Below are 17,615 nucleotides of genomic sequence, written 5' to 3'. Positions count from 1 at the left end.
CTGCTTTATTGGGAGAGTCAGGAAGAAGTCTACAATGTCGAGTTATGATACCCAGACAGAGCTGCCCCAAAGATCCAGAGCCCTTGGATTCTCTGCTTTGGGTAGTGAACTATGACACTGGCATGTGAATAAAAGCAAGTTATAAAGCTTAAAAAGTACAGCTAATCTAACTCTGTCGAGTCAAACTGACTTAGGACCAACATGAAAAGGCAAAGTGGTGTTGTCAAAGCACCGTTCTAGTTTTATATGCATGTGCACAGGAGGGGGCAGCAGGAAGCAGCAGCCCTATTTCTAAAAAGAGAAAAAAATCAGTCATATTTAAATAGGAAATTTTAAAATATCAAGTACAGAGTGTAACAAAAATTATTCCATTTGACTCAGACTTCTACAGGTTTCTCTCTCCCTTCTTTTTTTCTTCTGGTAAAGGGAAATTCTCCTCTAGGCAATTAAGATATTTTTCTTGGTCATAAGGTAAACATGACTTGAATCAATTTCATGGTTTGTAAATGCAAAGGAAGGAAATATTCTTTACATACAAACTCCTAATCAGTCACATACTTCATCCAAGCTTTCTCTCTTCATTCTCCTTTCCTCCAGCTTGAGGAAAATTCCCTTCTTTGAACTGCTAGCAGAAGCAATGAATGACATGGAATGAGTTGCCAGCCAGGTCCTTACCTTTGCAGTGTCTGTGCAGCACATCTAATGCAGCAATGAGGAACTCGTGTGCATCCTGTTGCTCGTACCCTGCTAAATGTCGTGCATGCGTCCATACCAGGTGCAATAACCTATATGGAATGTGAGGAGATCGGTGCCCAGAGTAAAACTGCTCAAAGAAAAGAAAAACTTATTGTGAATAAATATTATACTTTGCAATCCAAACACACCAAAAAGAAAAAATACTACACTCCTGAGTTTTTTAAGGAAGTTAGTTTGCTGATGAAAATGGTTCAATTTCTTTTAACATTAAATCAAAATGAAGACATAGCTTGCAAGAATGGAAAATACTGGACATTTTAAGCATGATTTATACAGCCTTTCCCTCCCACCTCTGATTTCCTGTTTTTGAAGCAGATAAGCATGGGTGATGAATTGTGACACAGTGAGAGCAGACCAAATACAAGCTGTCAGCTTCTCTCCAACATTTACTTGCCAACAATACATTAATGTAATAATTAGCCAAATGGACCTACACAGGTATCTAAGGTAGAGAGGAATCTTTACAGCATGACTCACTTATTGTAAAATTTCTGCTGTTTAAAGACCTCGGACCCTGAGTAAAGAAAAGCTGGAAATAAATGCACCAATACAAACATTCCATAAACAAAAGAGTGAATGAAAGTGAATGTTAGACTCAAGACTAAATTTTAAACAATTAACATGGATTATAATATTTGCTTCTTGCCACTGGGGCAGATCCTGGAAAAAATCTGTCTCTTCAAATGTGGACAATGCCATATGTTCAAGTGATGTTTTGCTTAAAACATTTCAAAAACGAGTCGTCCTCCCCGTTTATGCAAAACTCACTGGACAAACAGAGAAACTTACAGGACTATTATCACTACCAAGAATTTAATGAAACACTCTTCATGATGTGAAATAAAATATGCACCAGCCCAAAAGCCTATCCTATTACTGTGGGCAGAGAAGACAATTATTTCAGGATTTGATTAGACCTTAACAACAACAAAATCTTTTCCCATCTCTTTTATTCATTATTCAAAGAGAAAGACATAATGAAAGAAAAATGTTTTACTTTAAAGGTACACAGCAGGAAAAAAATCAGAAACAAGAAAAATTCACCATTTTTAAGATGACCCCTGACTACTGCTCACTTGCCTCTCACAGAGATTACTTCCAACGCACTATTTTTTGTTCAACGGGAAACAGTATCTCTATAGCCAGACAATGCAAAAAAAAAAAAAGAAGCCTTCTCCTTATAAAAAAGATCAATAGAGAAAAGATGCCAGCAAGAATGACCGTGGTGCTAGAGCACTTGAGTGGAAACTGAAATATGCTGATGCTGCTGCTATTCAACATAATTCAAGAAACTGCAGCAATAAAACTTGTCTGTAGCATAGCTCTGTGCAATTAGTCTCAGAGCACACTGGTCATTTTAACCAATAGCACTGTCTAAGGACTCCACTGCAGACATCAGACCTAGCAGCAGATTTTACCTTACAGAGATGAGGCAAGGCTTCATTATGATGAAAGAAATCTATTAAGCACTCTGTCAAATAATTGGTTGTCCAGTTATGGAAAGAGAAAACCCATCCAATCAGAATACTATTAAAAGGTTAGCAGTCTGCTCAGACTGTATCTACTAATATTACAGATGCATCTTCATTTATAAGGGAAAGGAAATTATGGCCTTTTAAACACTTACAATTTTTTTGTTTAAAGAAGAAAATTCTACTGAAGAATAATAAACATGGAAATAGAGGCATGAGTAAAGAAGCATTGTTAGTAATCATTAAGTGTACTTTATTCCTTTCATCGAAAGTGCTCAGGAGCTCAAAGAACCAGCATCTCATTAATAGGTCTTAACCAACAGAAGGCAGAATGGGATGGAGTAGGAAATCGGAAACCCTTAAAACAGGTTTAGGTTTGCACTCATTCAAGGGTAACTTATTTAAATGTGAACTATAGCTGCAGAATATAAACCAAGTTTAAAACACAGAATATAAAACCAAGTTTAAAACACTATTAGAAATAATATCTAAACGTAAGTGTGCTCAATGCCCAGGCATTGCTATTTTATAACAAGTTCGGGATGCCACAGTGTCCACGCACAGCCGTGATCTAAGGAATTCCCTGTGTCCCATCTCAAGCTTTGAGCTATTTCTTACAATCTAGATGTTTGTACTCTTAGGCAGAGAGAATGACGGCAACTTGACCTCTGGTTAATTCTGTGGAACATTAAAGCCAGAAAGGGCCTTACAGATGAGGAAAATGAGGCCCAGAGAAACTAAGTAACTTACTACCAGTTACACAGGTAGTAAATGAAAGACTTCTTATCATCATGTTAATTATATTGTCCAAACCATTGATGCTATTCCTTTAGACCTGAAAAACATGAGGTCTTTTTCAGGTTTCAGAAGATACTGCCTCTATCAAAGTCCCTAATCCCCACCACTTTGAAAAACAATGCACACTGGCAACAGCCTGAACCAATTCGCTGACATTACATGAGGAAGAGCACCTTCAAATGGCAGAATGTTGGAGTAAAGGAGGAGGAGGGTCTTTGGATAGGGTGTCCCAAAAGTCTAAGTGCATGTTTGAAGCTTTAATAGTTTTAAACTGCACTAAGATTTTTTGGACACCCTCTATAACTTTCTCACTGCAAAACCTCAAAATAAAAAAAATACACTAAATAAAAGTAATTATAATTGCAGCAAGAAGAAAAGAAAGGAATTCTGCCACACAAGGTAAAACTGTCTGAAATAAAAGTGGCAAAGTGAACAGCAACGTATTCCCATTGACATTAACCACCTACAATGAACAATTCAACAGGGTTGTGTTTTAAGCTTTACCTTCTATCCTGCTCTTCTCTGGCCATAAGCAGGTCTGAACCCCACCACATCCCTCATATTAACAGGAACGGAATACTGAACCCATCCAGCCCAACAAAAGAAAGGCTGAATGTTTATGAAATGGAGGAGAGACCCTGAAGGACTTCCACAGTGTAGACTGGGGAGGCACTGACCTAGCTGTGGCCCTTTTTCCATGGAGCTTGTATACTATAGGGACCACCCTTATAAACCAAGAAGGCCATAGATACTGGGCAGTCTCAGGAGCCTGGACAGTGATGCAATGGAGGAAACAAAGTACAGGAGTCAGACACGGCACTGATCAGAATCAAGGGGGTGCACGGCAAGAAGGCTGTAAAAGAAACTCTCAGCAGATAAACTAGTAATGAGATTTAAAGAAATAAGGGAAGTGAACAGATAAGATAGAAAAAGACAAGTTAGAATAAAAAAAGGAAAAATTATGCAGTGATGAAGGGCAAACCCCCAAACTCCAAATGAAAAAGAAAGCAAATAAATTATGAAAGACCCCAAAACAATAAACCAAAAAGAAACCACAGAATGGTTCAAATAGGAAATAAAAGACATAAAAATCAAAAGGAGAATGGAAATGAAGGCAGAAATCAGAGCTCACAAAAATGAAAATCAGTAAGATAAATGAGAGCACAGACAATTAATACCACTCGGAGAATGTCTCCTAAACAAGTCAATGAGTTTAGTTTCAAATATGCTACTCTTTTAACTTTTTTTCTTACAAAAAAAATGGGGGTGGGGGGAGGTGGGTGAACAGCAGATTTAAAACTAAAACTTGCAGACCGTGAAGAAAATTTAATAGAACAGAAGCAAACCTATCAACATTTGGAGAAATATGAATAAGCCTAAGTGACTGTGAAGACAGGCTGTGCAGAGATAAGTTAAGGATCATAGGTCTATCAGAAAAATAATGATGATCTAAAATGCTTGAAAATCATATTTCAGAAAATAATGTGAAAATTGCTCAGAAGTACTGAAAGCTCAGGGTTAAATATAGATTGATAAAATTCACAAACTATTACTAAAGAGAACTCCCAAGCTTAAAATACAAAGAAACATAATATTTAAACTTTAGGCTTTAAAATGTCAAATGACAAAGACAGCAAGTGGCAAAGATAAAGACCTTTAGCCATCAAGAAAAAACAATTTGATAGACCAATATCACCAAAATTTCTAAATCAACCAATAAGCATTTATTACATGAGTATTATGGGCCAGACCCTGTGCTAGTAGTTAGGGATATAAAACCAAACCAAAGGGGCTCCAGCCCTAACATTCTACTGAGTGAGAATATATGTGTACATAAGCATGCTGAGAAGCAGCATGGTACAGTACAGGTGCCAAATACATGGCCTATGGGTCTCTACATTGTAAGGTGCAGCCTGAACCAGATTAGAATGTTATTGGGAAATATATTTAACAAAATAAATAACAATAGAACAGAATATAGATAATGTTAATATGTGGTTTTTCAAGTTGTTATGCAGCCCACAGGGATCCTTACGGACAGGTTAATGACCCCTTTCTATTTGAGTTTGACACCACTGGTATAAGGGACACAAGAGTTGCCCTTAAAGCTACGAAGACACGGGTTCAAGTCCTGTCTCTGATGTGTACTTGCTGTATGACCCTGGGCAAGTCACTTATCCTCTCAGTGCTTTGGGCAACTCTCTAAAACTCTCAATTGCAATTAAAATGCTGATCTGCACTGGTGAAAAGAGAGTCCTCACCCAGGAGTTCCCTGTACCAATGAAATCAGAGGGCAATTCCTATGCCATATAAATATGGACAAGATGAATTTTGGGGATAAGGAGGGAGGGCACTGGTTTGGTACTGATCAAGAGAGGCTTCAAGTAGAAGGTATTACAGAAGCAGAGTTTGTGGTGGTGGTGTTGTTTGGTGGGGAGGGAAGGGGTGGTGAGGGTGTTTTCCAGACATGGGTAATGCCTATTCAAAGGCACAGTGACGAAGAGGGAGTATAGGAAGGAGGAGCAGCAAGAAGGCCAGTTTGGCCAGATGGTAGAATATGGGCAGGAGAGTGGCATAAGTGAAGACTAGAAAGGGAGGTGGGGGCCAGACTGTGAAAGAGAAGCCTAATGGCGATAATGGGAAATTTACTGGTGTGTGTGTGTGTGTGTGTGTGTGTGAGCGTGTGTACACACACACACACACACACACACACACACACATGCGAGACAGAGACAAAGAGTTAGACTTGTGCTTTAGGAAAACCTCTCTGGCAGCTGTGTGGCAAATGGCATGGAGGAGGAAGAGACTTGAGGCAGGGAAAACAATTAAGAAACTATTGCAGTAGTATAAGCAAGAGATTCAGTTGCTGAACTGTGGTGGAGGCCACATCAGTAGACAAAAGGGAATAGGCATGAACGACATTGTGGAGGATAAAACGAGAGCCAGTAACTGACTAGCTCTGGGATGGCTGTGTGAGGAGAATGAGCAGTGACAGACAATGACAATGTTGTGAATCTAAGTGCCATGTGCTTGGCAGGATGGGGCTGCCCTCAGCAGACACAAGGAAGGAGGCCACATCTGAGGGGAAAGTGAGCTGTTCTGAACATGATGACTTTGAGATGTCCACAGGATGTCTTGTCTGAGGTGGCTGTAGGGGAAGGGAAGAGATCTGGGAGTCGTCTTCACAGAGGGGACTGGTTAAATTACCAAGTGAGAAAGACAGAGAGAGAAAGGGCCTCCCAAGAACACTGGTGCACAGACACAGCTGGGGCAGCTAGGGAGGAGAACCAAGAGAGCAGCGTCACAGAAACCCCTGGGAGAGTATAAAGGAGGAAAGGGTGATCAACAGTGACAATGCCACAGAGAGGTCAGGAAGCAGGAAGACTGAGAAAAGGCCATCAAATTTGGGAAGACATCACCAGTTACTCTGGACAGTGGTGGCAGTTGAGGCATGAGGCCAGAAGCCAAAGGGCATTGGGTTGAGAAGTGGAGAAAGTGGTCCAGCATCCACATTGAGCTGTGCACTTCGCCAGGCCCTGGGTGAGATGGAAACTTTAAATAATCCAGGGTCCCTCGCTCAAGGAGCTTACATTCTAAGTCTCAGTTTCCCTATAAATGGGCATAACACTACTTTTAGTACCTACATCACAGACTATTGTGAGGAAAGTCCATTGTAAATATCAGAGTTATTGTTATTATTTCTTGATGATAATTGTTTAGTCAATTTGTTTAATCTTCAAATATTTAAAAAAAGTATGAATAAGAGTTTTACTTGGAATCTCTAAATCTGTCATACATTTCTTCAGTAGTTTTTATTAAGGCCTACCTATGACTACAAATACCAAACAACCTAACTAGAAGGCAAAACACGAAAAAGCAAATAACTTTGACTCCTCGTCTAAATTTTATGCATTTTTAAAGGCTTCCTGGTCTAGTGGAAAGAATTTTGGACTTTGGATTTATAAGACCCTGGCTCAAGTACTCTTGCAGCTTTGTGACTAAGCACAAGTCATGTAACCTCTATGACCTTCAGTTTCCCCATCTACAAAGTGGGGATAATATCTACCGCATTAGAGAACTGTCTTACGAAAGCATTCTGTAAATGTGACATTTTTAACAGAGGTCCTACCCAGGCTTAGTCTCTACCAGTGAAAATCTTCCATAGCTACTTCCACATTCTCTAAACTCCCTTCTCCTTTGAATTCCTACTGCACCTCTACACTCGGACACAACACTCGAGATTTACCTCAGGAAGATTACAAACTCTTTTAAGGATCTCAAACTTCTTTCTAAAGTAAGGATTCATCTTTTTTATATTAATATTCTTCTGGTGTTCTCTGGTTGTGTGGGATAAGCACACTGCCATCTCCAAAGAATTAAAATCAAGTATTTCTCAGAGAGGGCAACGGAGAAGTCCATGATGGGGTATGAGCAGGCAGTAACAAATAACCAATAAGAAACTACAAAGAAAAATCCAAACAACAAAGAATTGTGTGACTGAACAAGAAGACTAGTCACGTCATGAGAGTAAGGGATAGCCGATGGATGGCCCACAGTAATGGCCTACAGTATGTACCCCACTGGTACCCTCAGGAGAAATCAAGCAAAGCTGCAAGCATATTTGGTGATCCTATATTCCCTATGACAAGCTTATGGGAGGACAGACAAGAGTCACCCAGGTAGGCATGGTTGGGTTAGGATCTGTGTCACCGGAGGGAATACAGAAATCAGTAAGATCACGGACTTATTTGAGAATGTGAGTTTAAGGTTGGCAAAGAACTTTGTCTATATTATATTTCAGTCTCACCACAACCAGGTGAGACTGACTCTCCAAGTCTATTCTTATTTTACATATGAAAAAACTGAAGTTCAGGGAGGTTATGCAGCTTCCTTATGGCTACACAGTAAGTGTAAGACAGAGGATTTAATCCCTGGACTTCCTAACACCTAGTCAACACTCCATTTGCTATATCATTTTGCCTTTCGAAAGAGAAAGGAGCTGTATTAGAAACAAGATACTGACCTGGACACCCCCTTCCCCTCTTAAAAAAAAAAGTTTGCAAATGGTGTTGGCATCTGTGGGGAAGTGTTATTTATCACCTTTGGTTCCATTTACGAAGGACAGGTGCAGAGCTTAGAGGACAATTTCTCTTAGCTTGATCTCATTTATACAGAGTAGCTCCCTATACCAATGCTAATGTTCACTTCACACCTGGCTTCTCCTATACAGTTCAAAAACAAAAAATAAAAAAAAAACCTCCTTGACTAATGCTCAACCCTGGGGGTTGGCTTAGTGCGAGAGCTTGATATTTTAGTTGAAGGAATCTGTCAACAGACACAGCGCTGGCTAGCATTCCATTCACTTAATCTATATTTCCAACTTCCTCTCACTCCAGTCTTTGGGAGGGAAGCAGAAGATATCCTTGCCAATCTTGTTAAGTTGTAGAAAAGTGTGGGTGGCAGGAGGAAATACAGAACACTGATAAGCCTCCTCTTGGGCCTCCATCATTGGGCAGATTTAATCACATTCATATTCTAATTTAGGTCACAAGCCAGTGGTGGCAAAAAAGCAAGAGCAATAAATCCCACATGTCTGCAGCTCACTAAACCAGCACATTATATTTCTGCAATTTAAGGGGAGTTGTGATCTTTCGCCTATTTGTTCTCTACTGGAAGTATGTAAGCCTTTGCTCCATTATATTTCAAATGAGAGGGAACTGTTAAAGCAGCAGAAGCTAAAATGTTAATTGCTGCAATTACTTATTCTAAAAGCATAACATGTGTGGTGCTTGAAAAAAAAATCTCCTAGCTTCATCTAATTTCATCTAATGAAATTTCACTGGGGATGGAGAGAGGTTGGAGGGCTTCTCTGTGGTAGAAATTTTTTAAATTCTTAAAGAGAAAATGTCTTTACCTAGATAGCTGCCCTGCTACAAATGGTAGTATCATTATCTTAAAAACCTGACTGCTTGCTAATTTCAGTTCCTTTTCCTTCACTTTTTCTATGATGACCCTAGAACAATTTAACTTAAACTTGAAGAGTTTAAATTGCAGTCCCAAAATACACTTGTAGAGTATTTTAAAACCATGCTCCGAGTTACCTGAAATTATTACACATAAAAAAGATGGTCAATACTGTACTAGTTGCTTAGGATGGAACTTTAAAAATATTTTATATTTATTGTGCAATATGTAACAGTCATGAGTGACATTAACATAACACTTTTAACAAATGATTTTATATAATATTATCTCATTTAAGCCTCACAACAACCCTCAGAGGTAAATATAAGGTTTAGAGACACAAGCGACTTGCCTATGGCATTTCACGTGTATGTGGTGGAGGGAGGGGTAGGGAGGCTGGCTGAAGCCAGGGCTGTCCCAAACTCTAGCCCCACCCCCTCTGGATGAGAAGGAAAGGCTGGTCACAACAGGATGCGGAACAGAACCATTCTCCAGTCCACTTGCCACAGTGGTCCTAGAGATGATTGTGTAGAGATGCCGACACGAAAACTCTCTTTGTAAAGGATCAGCACATACTTCTTAACAAAGTTCAAAAAACTGATAGGAAAAAAAGAGATAATGTATGGGTAGTGTAGCTGACAGACTAGACAACTCAACTTTTACAGGGTCAGATTCTTTATTCTAAGAGCTATGTTCCATGGTTCTAAGTTCCACGGCCAAGCACATCAAGGCCAATTATGTTCCTGGGCTTCAGCTCATCAACGTCACTTCTTAAGGGAGGCAAGAATTCAGAAGAGTATGGTCTTGACTGCAAAGTACAAATGACCACATAAAACACGCCCTAAATCACTAAGAACAAGAGAAATATGAATTGAAACAATTCTGCGGTTTCGCCTCACACCACGCAAACTGGTCAAGTCAACTGAGTGACCTCTCTACAATGCCCCAGGAAACTCTATTATTGGGATAACCTCTCATCAGCCTTGGGACTCCACCTCATCGCCCTCTGGTTGGTCGGTGGGGCCATGAACTCCAAACCTCAATTTAGGGAGAGAGCCCAGCTCAGCTATCTTCTCATTTCTTACTTGACTGAACTAGTGTGGGACTTCTCCAACTGACCTGTCCATCATGTCCCAGTCTGATCCCTTCTCTTCTTCCCCCATCCTGGCTTTTGTTTTCCCCTATTTGACTGTAAGTTCTTTGAGGGCATGGACTGTTTTTATTTTGTTTTTGTATCCCCAGGGCATAGCAGGGTGCCTGGCACATAGGAGGTGCTTAATAAATATTTACTGATTAATAGTCAGAGTCAGAAAAGCTACTGAGATGAGAGACTTGCTGATGTTGGTACAACTGCAAAGCAGTCCAATCCTTCTGGATATTAATTTGGAGTTAGGAAAGAAAAGTGACTATACTGTCCATACTCTTGGACCTAACAGTCTTACTACTGGATATATACTCATTCCAAAGATCAAATATGTATCAAAATATTCATAGACACACTCTTTGTAGGAGCAAAGAATTGGAAACAAAGTGGGTGCCCATCATCTGGGGAACAGCTGAAAAAACTTTTGCATATGAATGGAATGGAATAATAATGTGCAATAAAAAATTATAAAATGAGGAATTCAGAGAAACATGGGAAGGTTTATATGAACTGATGCAGAGGAAAGAAGCAGAATCAAGAGAATACTGTTACACAATGACTAACACAATGTAAATACAATGATCACCAGAAGGAAGGTGAACTTTAGAATAACTAAAAAAACCAATGAACATCCTGGGGGACAGATCATGAAACATACCTCCTCCATCACAGCTGAGAACCAGAGGACTACTAGCACAAAATATTTATACATTGTCAGATGCAGTTATTACATCAGATGTTTTGCTTGTTTTTCTTTGTCATTAGGGAGGGCTCAGTCTGGAGGGGGATGTGTGAAAAGACTGTAACGTAAAGACAAAAGATATCAACAACTCATTTTAACAAACAAAGAAATTTAAGGCAATTTCATCTTAGTGCTAGAGAGAACTGAACTTCTATACCATTAGGGATAATTTAGTTCCATTATAAAAGTTTATAGGTAAGGAAATTGAGGCGCTCAAGGCCACAGAGCTGGTAATTCAAATAAAACTTTTCTGCTATATGCCATTAGCTCTACTTTACAAGTTCAAAAAGCAAGGACTTCAGAAAGTTTCCAATGTTGACTAGTCTTCAAAATAACAAAATGTGATGAGCCAAATCCTTAAGGGAGACAGATATGCACAATAACACCGAGCCTTCCACTGGTCAGAATTTATTCTGACATCCAACTTATTAGAACTACTCACATTCAAAGTGTTTAAACACGTACAAAGCACTTAACTCAACAACCAACCAATAAGCATTTAGTAAGCGCCTAGTATGTGTTGGGTCTTGGGACACACAAAGTAAAAAAAAAATTCCTGCCCTCAAAGAGATTACATTCTACTAACACCACTAAATACCTCTTGGCAGAGAAGTTAAGAATCTTGTTTTCTTGCTAACAGCAACTTTCCACAAAACTGAACTTCTATTACTTTTATATGTCACTACAATGCCTATGAAATGTTAAAATAGCATTCCCAGACATATACTCCTTCCTTAATGTACAGGCTAACTGCAAAACTGAGGCAGCTAGGAGATACAGTGAACAAAGTGCTGGGCCTGGAGTCAGGAAGACCTGATTTCAAATCTGGACTCAGACGCTCACTAGGTGTGTGACCCTGAGGAAGTTTCCTCAAATATAAAACAAGGATAAGAACAGAATATATTTCACAGGGTCATTGTGAGGATTAAATAAGTTACTTGGAAAGGAGCTTAGCACAGTGTCTGGCATACAGCAGATACTATACAAATGCCAGGTATTGTTAAAATAACATAAATGAAGCTGTATTCAGACCTAAATGCCTACCTCATATCGTCAATTGGTTCTTTAAAAATAAAATATTAGGTAAAACAACCCAATGCTAGTAGGGACATCTAGTTCCACAGAAATAATGTTAAAAATGAGTTATTAGCCAGGAAATATTACAACAAAGTTTCAGTGATATTAGGTAGGAACTGATAAACATATCAATGTTGTTAATATGAGACATTATGTCAATTACATGTGGCACATGGCTGTATACTGAATCTCATTTTCTACTCACTTTCCTTTTTCAGTTGAGTGTATTTTATTATTTTATTTTACATTCACTATACGGTGATTGAACAGAACTACCCATTTTTTTCATTCAAAGTGCTTGCAACCTAAACATTACCAACTCTTTTTCCTCCTCCAGAACAGGAATTGCATTTTGTTGGGGAAAAGAGATTAATATTTGGAGAATAACAATGAATGTTGTTGTCACCAGCTGAGTAGAGGGGCTTTTATCATTAATACCTCCAGCTTGAAATATCAGTCCAAAATGTCAAAAATTGGGAGATATCAGTAAGTGACAAAATGATGTGATAGCATAGCTGCCTGAAACTTAAATCAAGACAAGCAGTTGGAGGAAAACATCATCTATTATTTCAGTATATTATTATATGAAATAATTTGATACAGACATTATAAATATACACTCTGATTTGCCACTTCCTTAATTATTAGTCTGCAAAAAACAAGTCCAAGGTTTTTTCTGTTCCTGTACTCAAAGTAGAGTCAGCTAGGAAACAAGGTGGAACACTAAAAATGGCATTTGTGACAAGACCCTCAGTTTCATTTAGGGACTCTAACTGGATGGGAAGAGAAATTATAAACCTCTACAAAGGTCAGTCAAGATTTCATCTTTTCCTAAGATGCCTATTGTTCTATTTTTAAAAACAGATTTAATAGTTTGAAATTTAAAAAGTCATTTAAGCAGCACCTCTGGCAGAACTAATGATAGAGCTACAAAAATGAAGAAACAAACAAATAAAAGAGTCCTTTCCCTGAAAGAACTTAAGATATTTTTAAAAATCTGAAGGGGGAAGAGATAATTTATTTAGCCAGGAAGAAGGGGAAGAAATCAGGATAAGCTTAGACTCTAAGGTGAGCCTTCAAAGAAGAAAAGGACCTGAATAGGTAAAAAGGAGGGAGAACATCAGTTGCCGTGCGGATAGCCTGCACCAGCAGGAAGCAGTGGGTGAGTTCCAGATGAGAATGAGGAACAGCTAGTTTAGATTCATGCCTGTAATGGTGACCTGCAGGTCACCAAAACAAATTCTACATTTAAAAGATGAGGAAACTGATGCTCAAAGCTGTGAAGTGGCCCAGCAATTTGATCCCTCCCCCATGCCCTCTCCCCACCCCAGACAGTATTCTTTCCCATACTGCCTTAAACTCAATTTGTTTGCCAAGCATCTATGGCAAGTATGGGCTAAGCTGTGGGGATAAAAACAAAACAAACTAGTATCTGTCTTCAAGAACCTTACATTTTGGTGGAGAGGGAGATGTACACAAATAAATGCAAAATATATGTCAAACAAATTCATAGGGAGTAGGGGAGAATATTAACAAATAGGAGAATCAAGAAAGGTCTTGTGCAGAAGGCAGCACCTGAGTTGAGCCTTCCATTTGCTTCCACAGGAGACTTTCCAGGTCTCTTGCCATCTTGGCTCTCTTCTAGAAAATACAGTGCCCAGAAGAGAATACAGATGTAATCTGACTAGGGCAGAGGAGAGCAGGCCTAGTACATCTCGTCTTGAACGATAGATTTCTGAATGCATTACAAAATCCTATTAACTTAATGGCTCCTTCTCAGTCTCCTCTGCTGGATCCAGGTCATGCCCTCTAACCACAGGTGTCCCTCAGGGTTCTGTCTTGGGCCCTCTCTTCTCTTCTCCCTCCAAACTGCTCAACTTGGTGATCTCATCAGCTCCCATGGACTTAATTACCTCCTCTATGCTGATGATTCTCAAGTCTACTTTTCCTGCTACAACTTCTCTGCTGACCCTCAATCTGACATCTCAATATCTTTCAGATGTAGACGTCTCAAACTGGATATCCAATAGACATCTCAAACACAACACGTCCAGAACAGAACTCATTACCCCCAAACCCTCCACACCTCCTACTTTCTATTACTATACATGGCAATAGGCAACATCATCTTCCCAGTTCCTTAGTCAAGGAACCTGGGAGTAGTTAGTTATCCTCTATTCTTCACTACCTCTCACACTTGACTCTTCCCACTGCCCTCAATCTCCACCCCAATCCAAGCTGTTGTCAAGGTCTGTCAATTTCAGTCACCAAAGTGATTTTCCTAAAGTGCAGGTCTGATCATGTCACTCCCCTATTCAACAAACTCTCGTGGCTCCCTACTGCCTTAGGATCAAACATAAAATGCCCTGTTTGACATTCAAAACCCTTAATAATTTAGCTCCCTCCTATCTTTCCAGTCTTCTTACACCTTATTCCCCAATGTTCTCTTCGGTGGATGAATGGAGGATGGACCAAATTAATGAGAGATCTGATGTAGGCAGACCCACCAGCAGGTTATTGCGATAGTCCAGGTGTGAGGTGATGAGGGCCTATGTATTAGATGGTGGCAGTGTCAGAGGAGAGAAGGGAGTGTATATGAGAGATGCTGCAGAGGTGAGACTGACACAGCCACTGGTAAAAATGTTCACTAAAGCACAGAGCCGGACAGATCCCTAAGGCGCTCCACTATACACTTTACTCAACTTTACAAAGAAAACTCCAACCCAAATTATTTGGTTGGAGCATAATGAATAACAACGTCTGACCTAATGATGTCATAGAGAAGAAGTGACTAGACTACTGAAGGTTATGTCAACTGAACAAAAACTCTGGGGCAGTTTCTATCTTGCTAGAAAGACTTTATGTATAATCCTGGAAACAGACTATAAGGCTATTTTTCGCAAAGGCTTTCCCTTAGGAAAAGCTCATGGTCTAGCTCAGCACCATTAAGCAGGCCACAGCAAACCATGAAATAAAGAAAAATATGAAATGACCATTAGAGCTGTGTGACCTCCTTTCATTTCTGCAGAGCTGTGGAAAAAGAGGCAGACAGCATTGGGCATTAAGTAGTTTACAGACCATCCATGAACATTAAATTAACTTTCTGGTACTCTAAATATGAGTTCCTTGTCTAGTGATTGAGTAGACACTGGAGGAAACAGCAGGAATTAAATATCAATCCTGATATATTCTCTCTATAAAAGAAGCCATTAGATGAAAAGTTGAAGCTAAATGGAAAGATGGTTCAAAGTTTACCAATGGGAAAAAAATAAAGGAATTGGTTTTACTGTGCACCTAAAGGCAATGAAACAATTATTTCATGGGACATTTTGTCACCTCATATTGTAGTACTCATTACAAGCATCTGCAAAAAATACTAGGATGAAAACAGCCACTTATGCACTAGTATCCACGCAAAGCATGAGGTTATAGAGAAATTCTATCAATTAGAAAAGATCCTCTAAGTAAAAACATACTTTAAATCTTAGTCATGACAACACAAGGGTGAGCAAAAGACTGTAAAAACTATGTTGGAAAATGATTCAAAAATACAAAGCAGAGGCCAAAGGCTTACAGATCATATAGAAGCTTTACATCTATTTAATCATGAACACTCTCGCTGAGAAGAGAAAATCAAGGGGCAGCCATTAAAGACAGCAACATTAAATAGCATTACAAAAAGGAAATGTATTCTAACAGACAGCAAATGAATGGATGCCAATATGGAAGTTATTTCTTTATTAACTATATAGTTGGATCATTACAACAAAGATAAGAATCAATAACAAATTAGAAGAAATAATAAAAATGAGAAGATGTGACATGTAATTGAGGCATTTCCAATCTGACCTATTTAGACTGGCTGCTGACAGTGAAATATGGGAACAGATCATCTATTAACATGGACTATCACCATTTCCTAAAAAAGGGTAAGTGATATAAATCAATTCTCACAACAGACAGACCAAAAAGCCCCAGCTAGTCAACATTTAACCTTCCTGTCAATATGAAAGATACAGTGGCCAAGGGTAATACTAATTTAGAGTATAAACTGGTTTGCAAACTCTTACAGGGGAAGAGGATGGAAAAATTTTTAACAGCATTTTCTTATAACAATGAGGAACAGAAGCATAAAGATACTGACAAAATTTAGTGTGAGACCCAATTTAGCTAGTTCAACTTGAAAGCATTTAAGGATGAAAACTGGAAGGCCAAGGAATAGATTTTTTTCTTCTTAAGAAAGGATGCAAAGATCTTCATGACGCTTTTCTCCATCAACGAAGGAGAGTCGCCACACTTGGGCATTCAGTACCAGAGCCTCCAAGGCCTCTGATGTCCTTTCCAGATCTAAATCTATGATCCTGCGAAGGAGAAATGAGTCCGAAGAAAACAAAGTAATAACAGCGATTGGACATGAGACCAAGTATATAATATAGAAGTCCATGTTGTTGGTGACAAAATTTGAAGGACACTGGAAGGAGTAATTCTCAATATGTCTGAAAAGGGAGGGGATAACAAAGGCTTGGAAAAAATAATCTGAGAGTCAATTAAGAAAATAACAAAAAAATTTAATAAGATCCACATGCCTCGAGAACTTTTCCCTCCGTACAAAATCTTTATGAAGGTGTTAACCAAAAACAATGTCACAAGTCCATCAGACATTGTGTTGCATCTAGGTTTATTACTGTGGAACCCTAAGCAAGCACATAGAGAAGTTCATATATTTATGACAGTACAACAAAGGAAGGAGGAGAAATCAAAAATCTCTTCCTAAAAGGGCATGGCATGGGAGGGGGAAAGCTACAGTAAAGGTGTGAAAAGGACAAAACGCTTCCCAAAGGGGAGGAACAAAATGATGGCCAAAGCAGAATTTCATGAAGATAGGACGATCTGCTTATCTACAAGGGTCCCAGCTGCACAAGCAGTTTTTTTCATTCTAGTACAGACTGACTGGTGCCTATCTTGACTCTCACGGACACATAAGGAGTTCAGCTTGGGGCACAAACAATAATGTCAGCTCAGGGAGGGGGCTTCATCCTCGACACATTCATGGCCTCTTGCATGTTCTGAGCTCAATGTTTCTGGAAAATATGGCGACTAAAAAAGACGAGTTCAGGGGATCCCTTAACATTCCTTACCAAAGGTCTGCAAGGGAAATAGGCTGACTTCAATAGATAATATTTTACAGCATATCTTTATAGTTACAAAATGGACTAAAAGGTATCGAGAGTACAACCTCCCACTGTCCTTTTTGATTGTTGACCATAAAAGAGCATTGATTAAGTAGAATACAGTGACATCTTAAGGACTGACTCATGGTCTCCCTGTCAAATGCCAGAATTACATAAAATTCCTTGATAATCAATCAACTAATCATTCAATCAATAAGCATTTGCTGAACGCCTACTATGTTCCAGGCACATATCTATGTACCAGAGATAACTGTTTGATAACCCTCTGACTAAAATCAATTAAGACATATAACATCATGGTATTTGTCACTAACATGGTAAATGTTTTGCGAAGGGTTCAAATGCACATTCTTACAGATCCTGTGATTCTCCAGGTGATCCTACTTGTAAAAGTCACTGTGCTGATTTTACCAAGTTCTGGATCATTGCAGATGCCTAAATGAGATCCACAGTCATAGCAAGAGTTTGGC

General features: G+C 39.1%; 1 protein-coding gene across 2 annotated transcripts in view; it reads right to left on the bottom strand.

Annotated features, from left to right (window-relative positions):
- Positions 1-17,615, bottom strand: part of USP22 (ubiquitin specific peptidase 22) — a 251,414-nt gene that overhangs the window by 34,707 nt on the left and 199,092 nt on the right. For both annotated transcript variants that reach the window (XM_021008455.2, XM_021008456.2), the window contains one exon: positions 676-823. In XM_021008455.2, the coding sequence (XP_020864114.1) occupies positions 676-823 (148 nt within the window). The remainder of the gene's footprint in view (positions 1-675; positions 824-17,615) is intronic.

Source organism: Phascolarctos cinereus, unplaced genomic scaffold (genome assembly GCF_003287225.1).
Source record: "Phascolarctos cinereus isolate Bilbo 61053 unplaced genomic scaffold, phaCin_HiC Scaffold_4;HRSCAF=312, whole genome shotgun sequence".
Taxonomy (NCBI): Eukaryota; Metazoa; Chordata; class Mammalia; order Diprotodontia; family Phascolarctidae; genus Phascolarctos; species Phascolarctos cinereus.
Note: the sequence above shows the minus strand (reverse complement) of the source record. Positions and strands in the feature narration are given on the sequence as shown.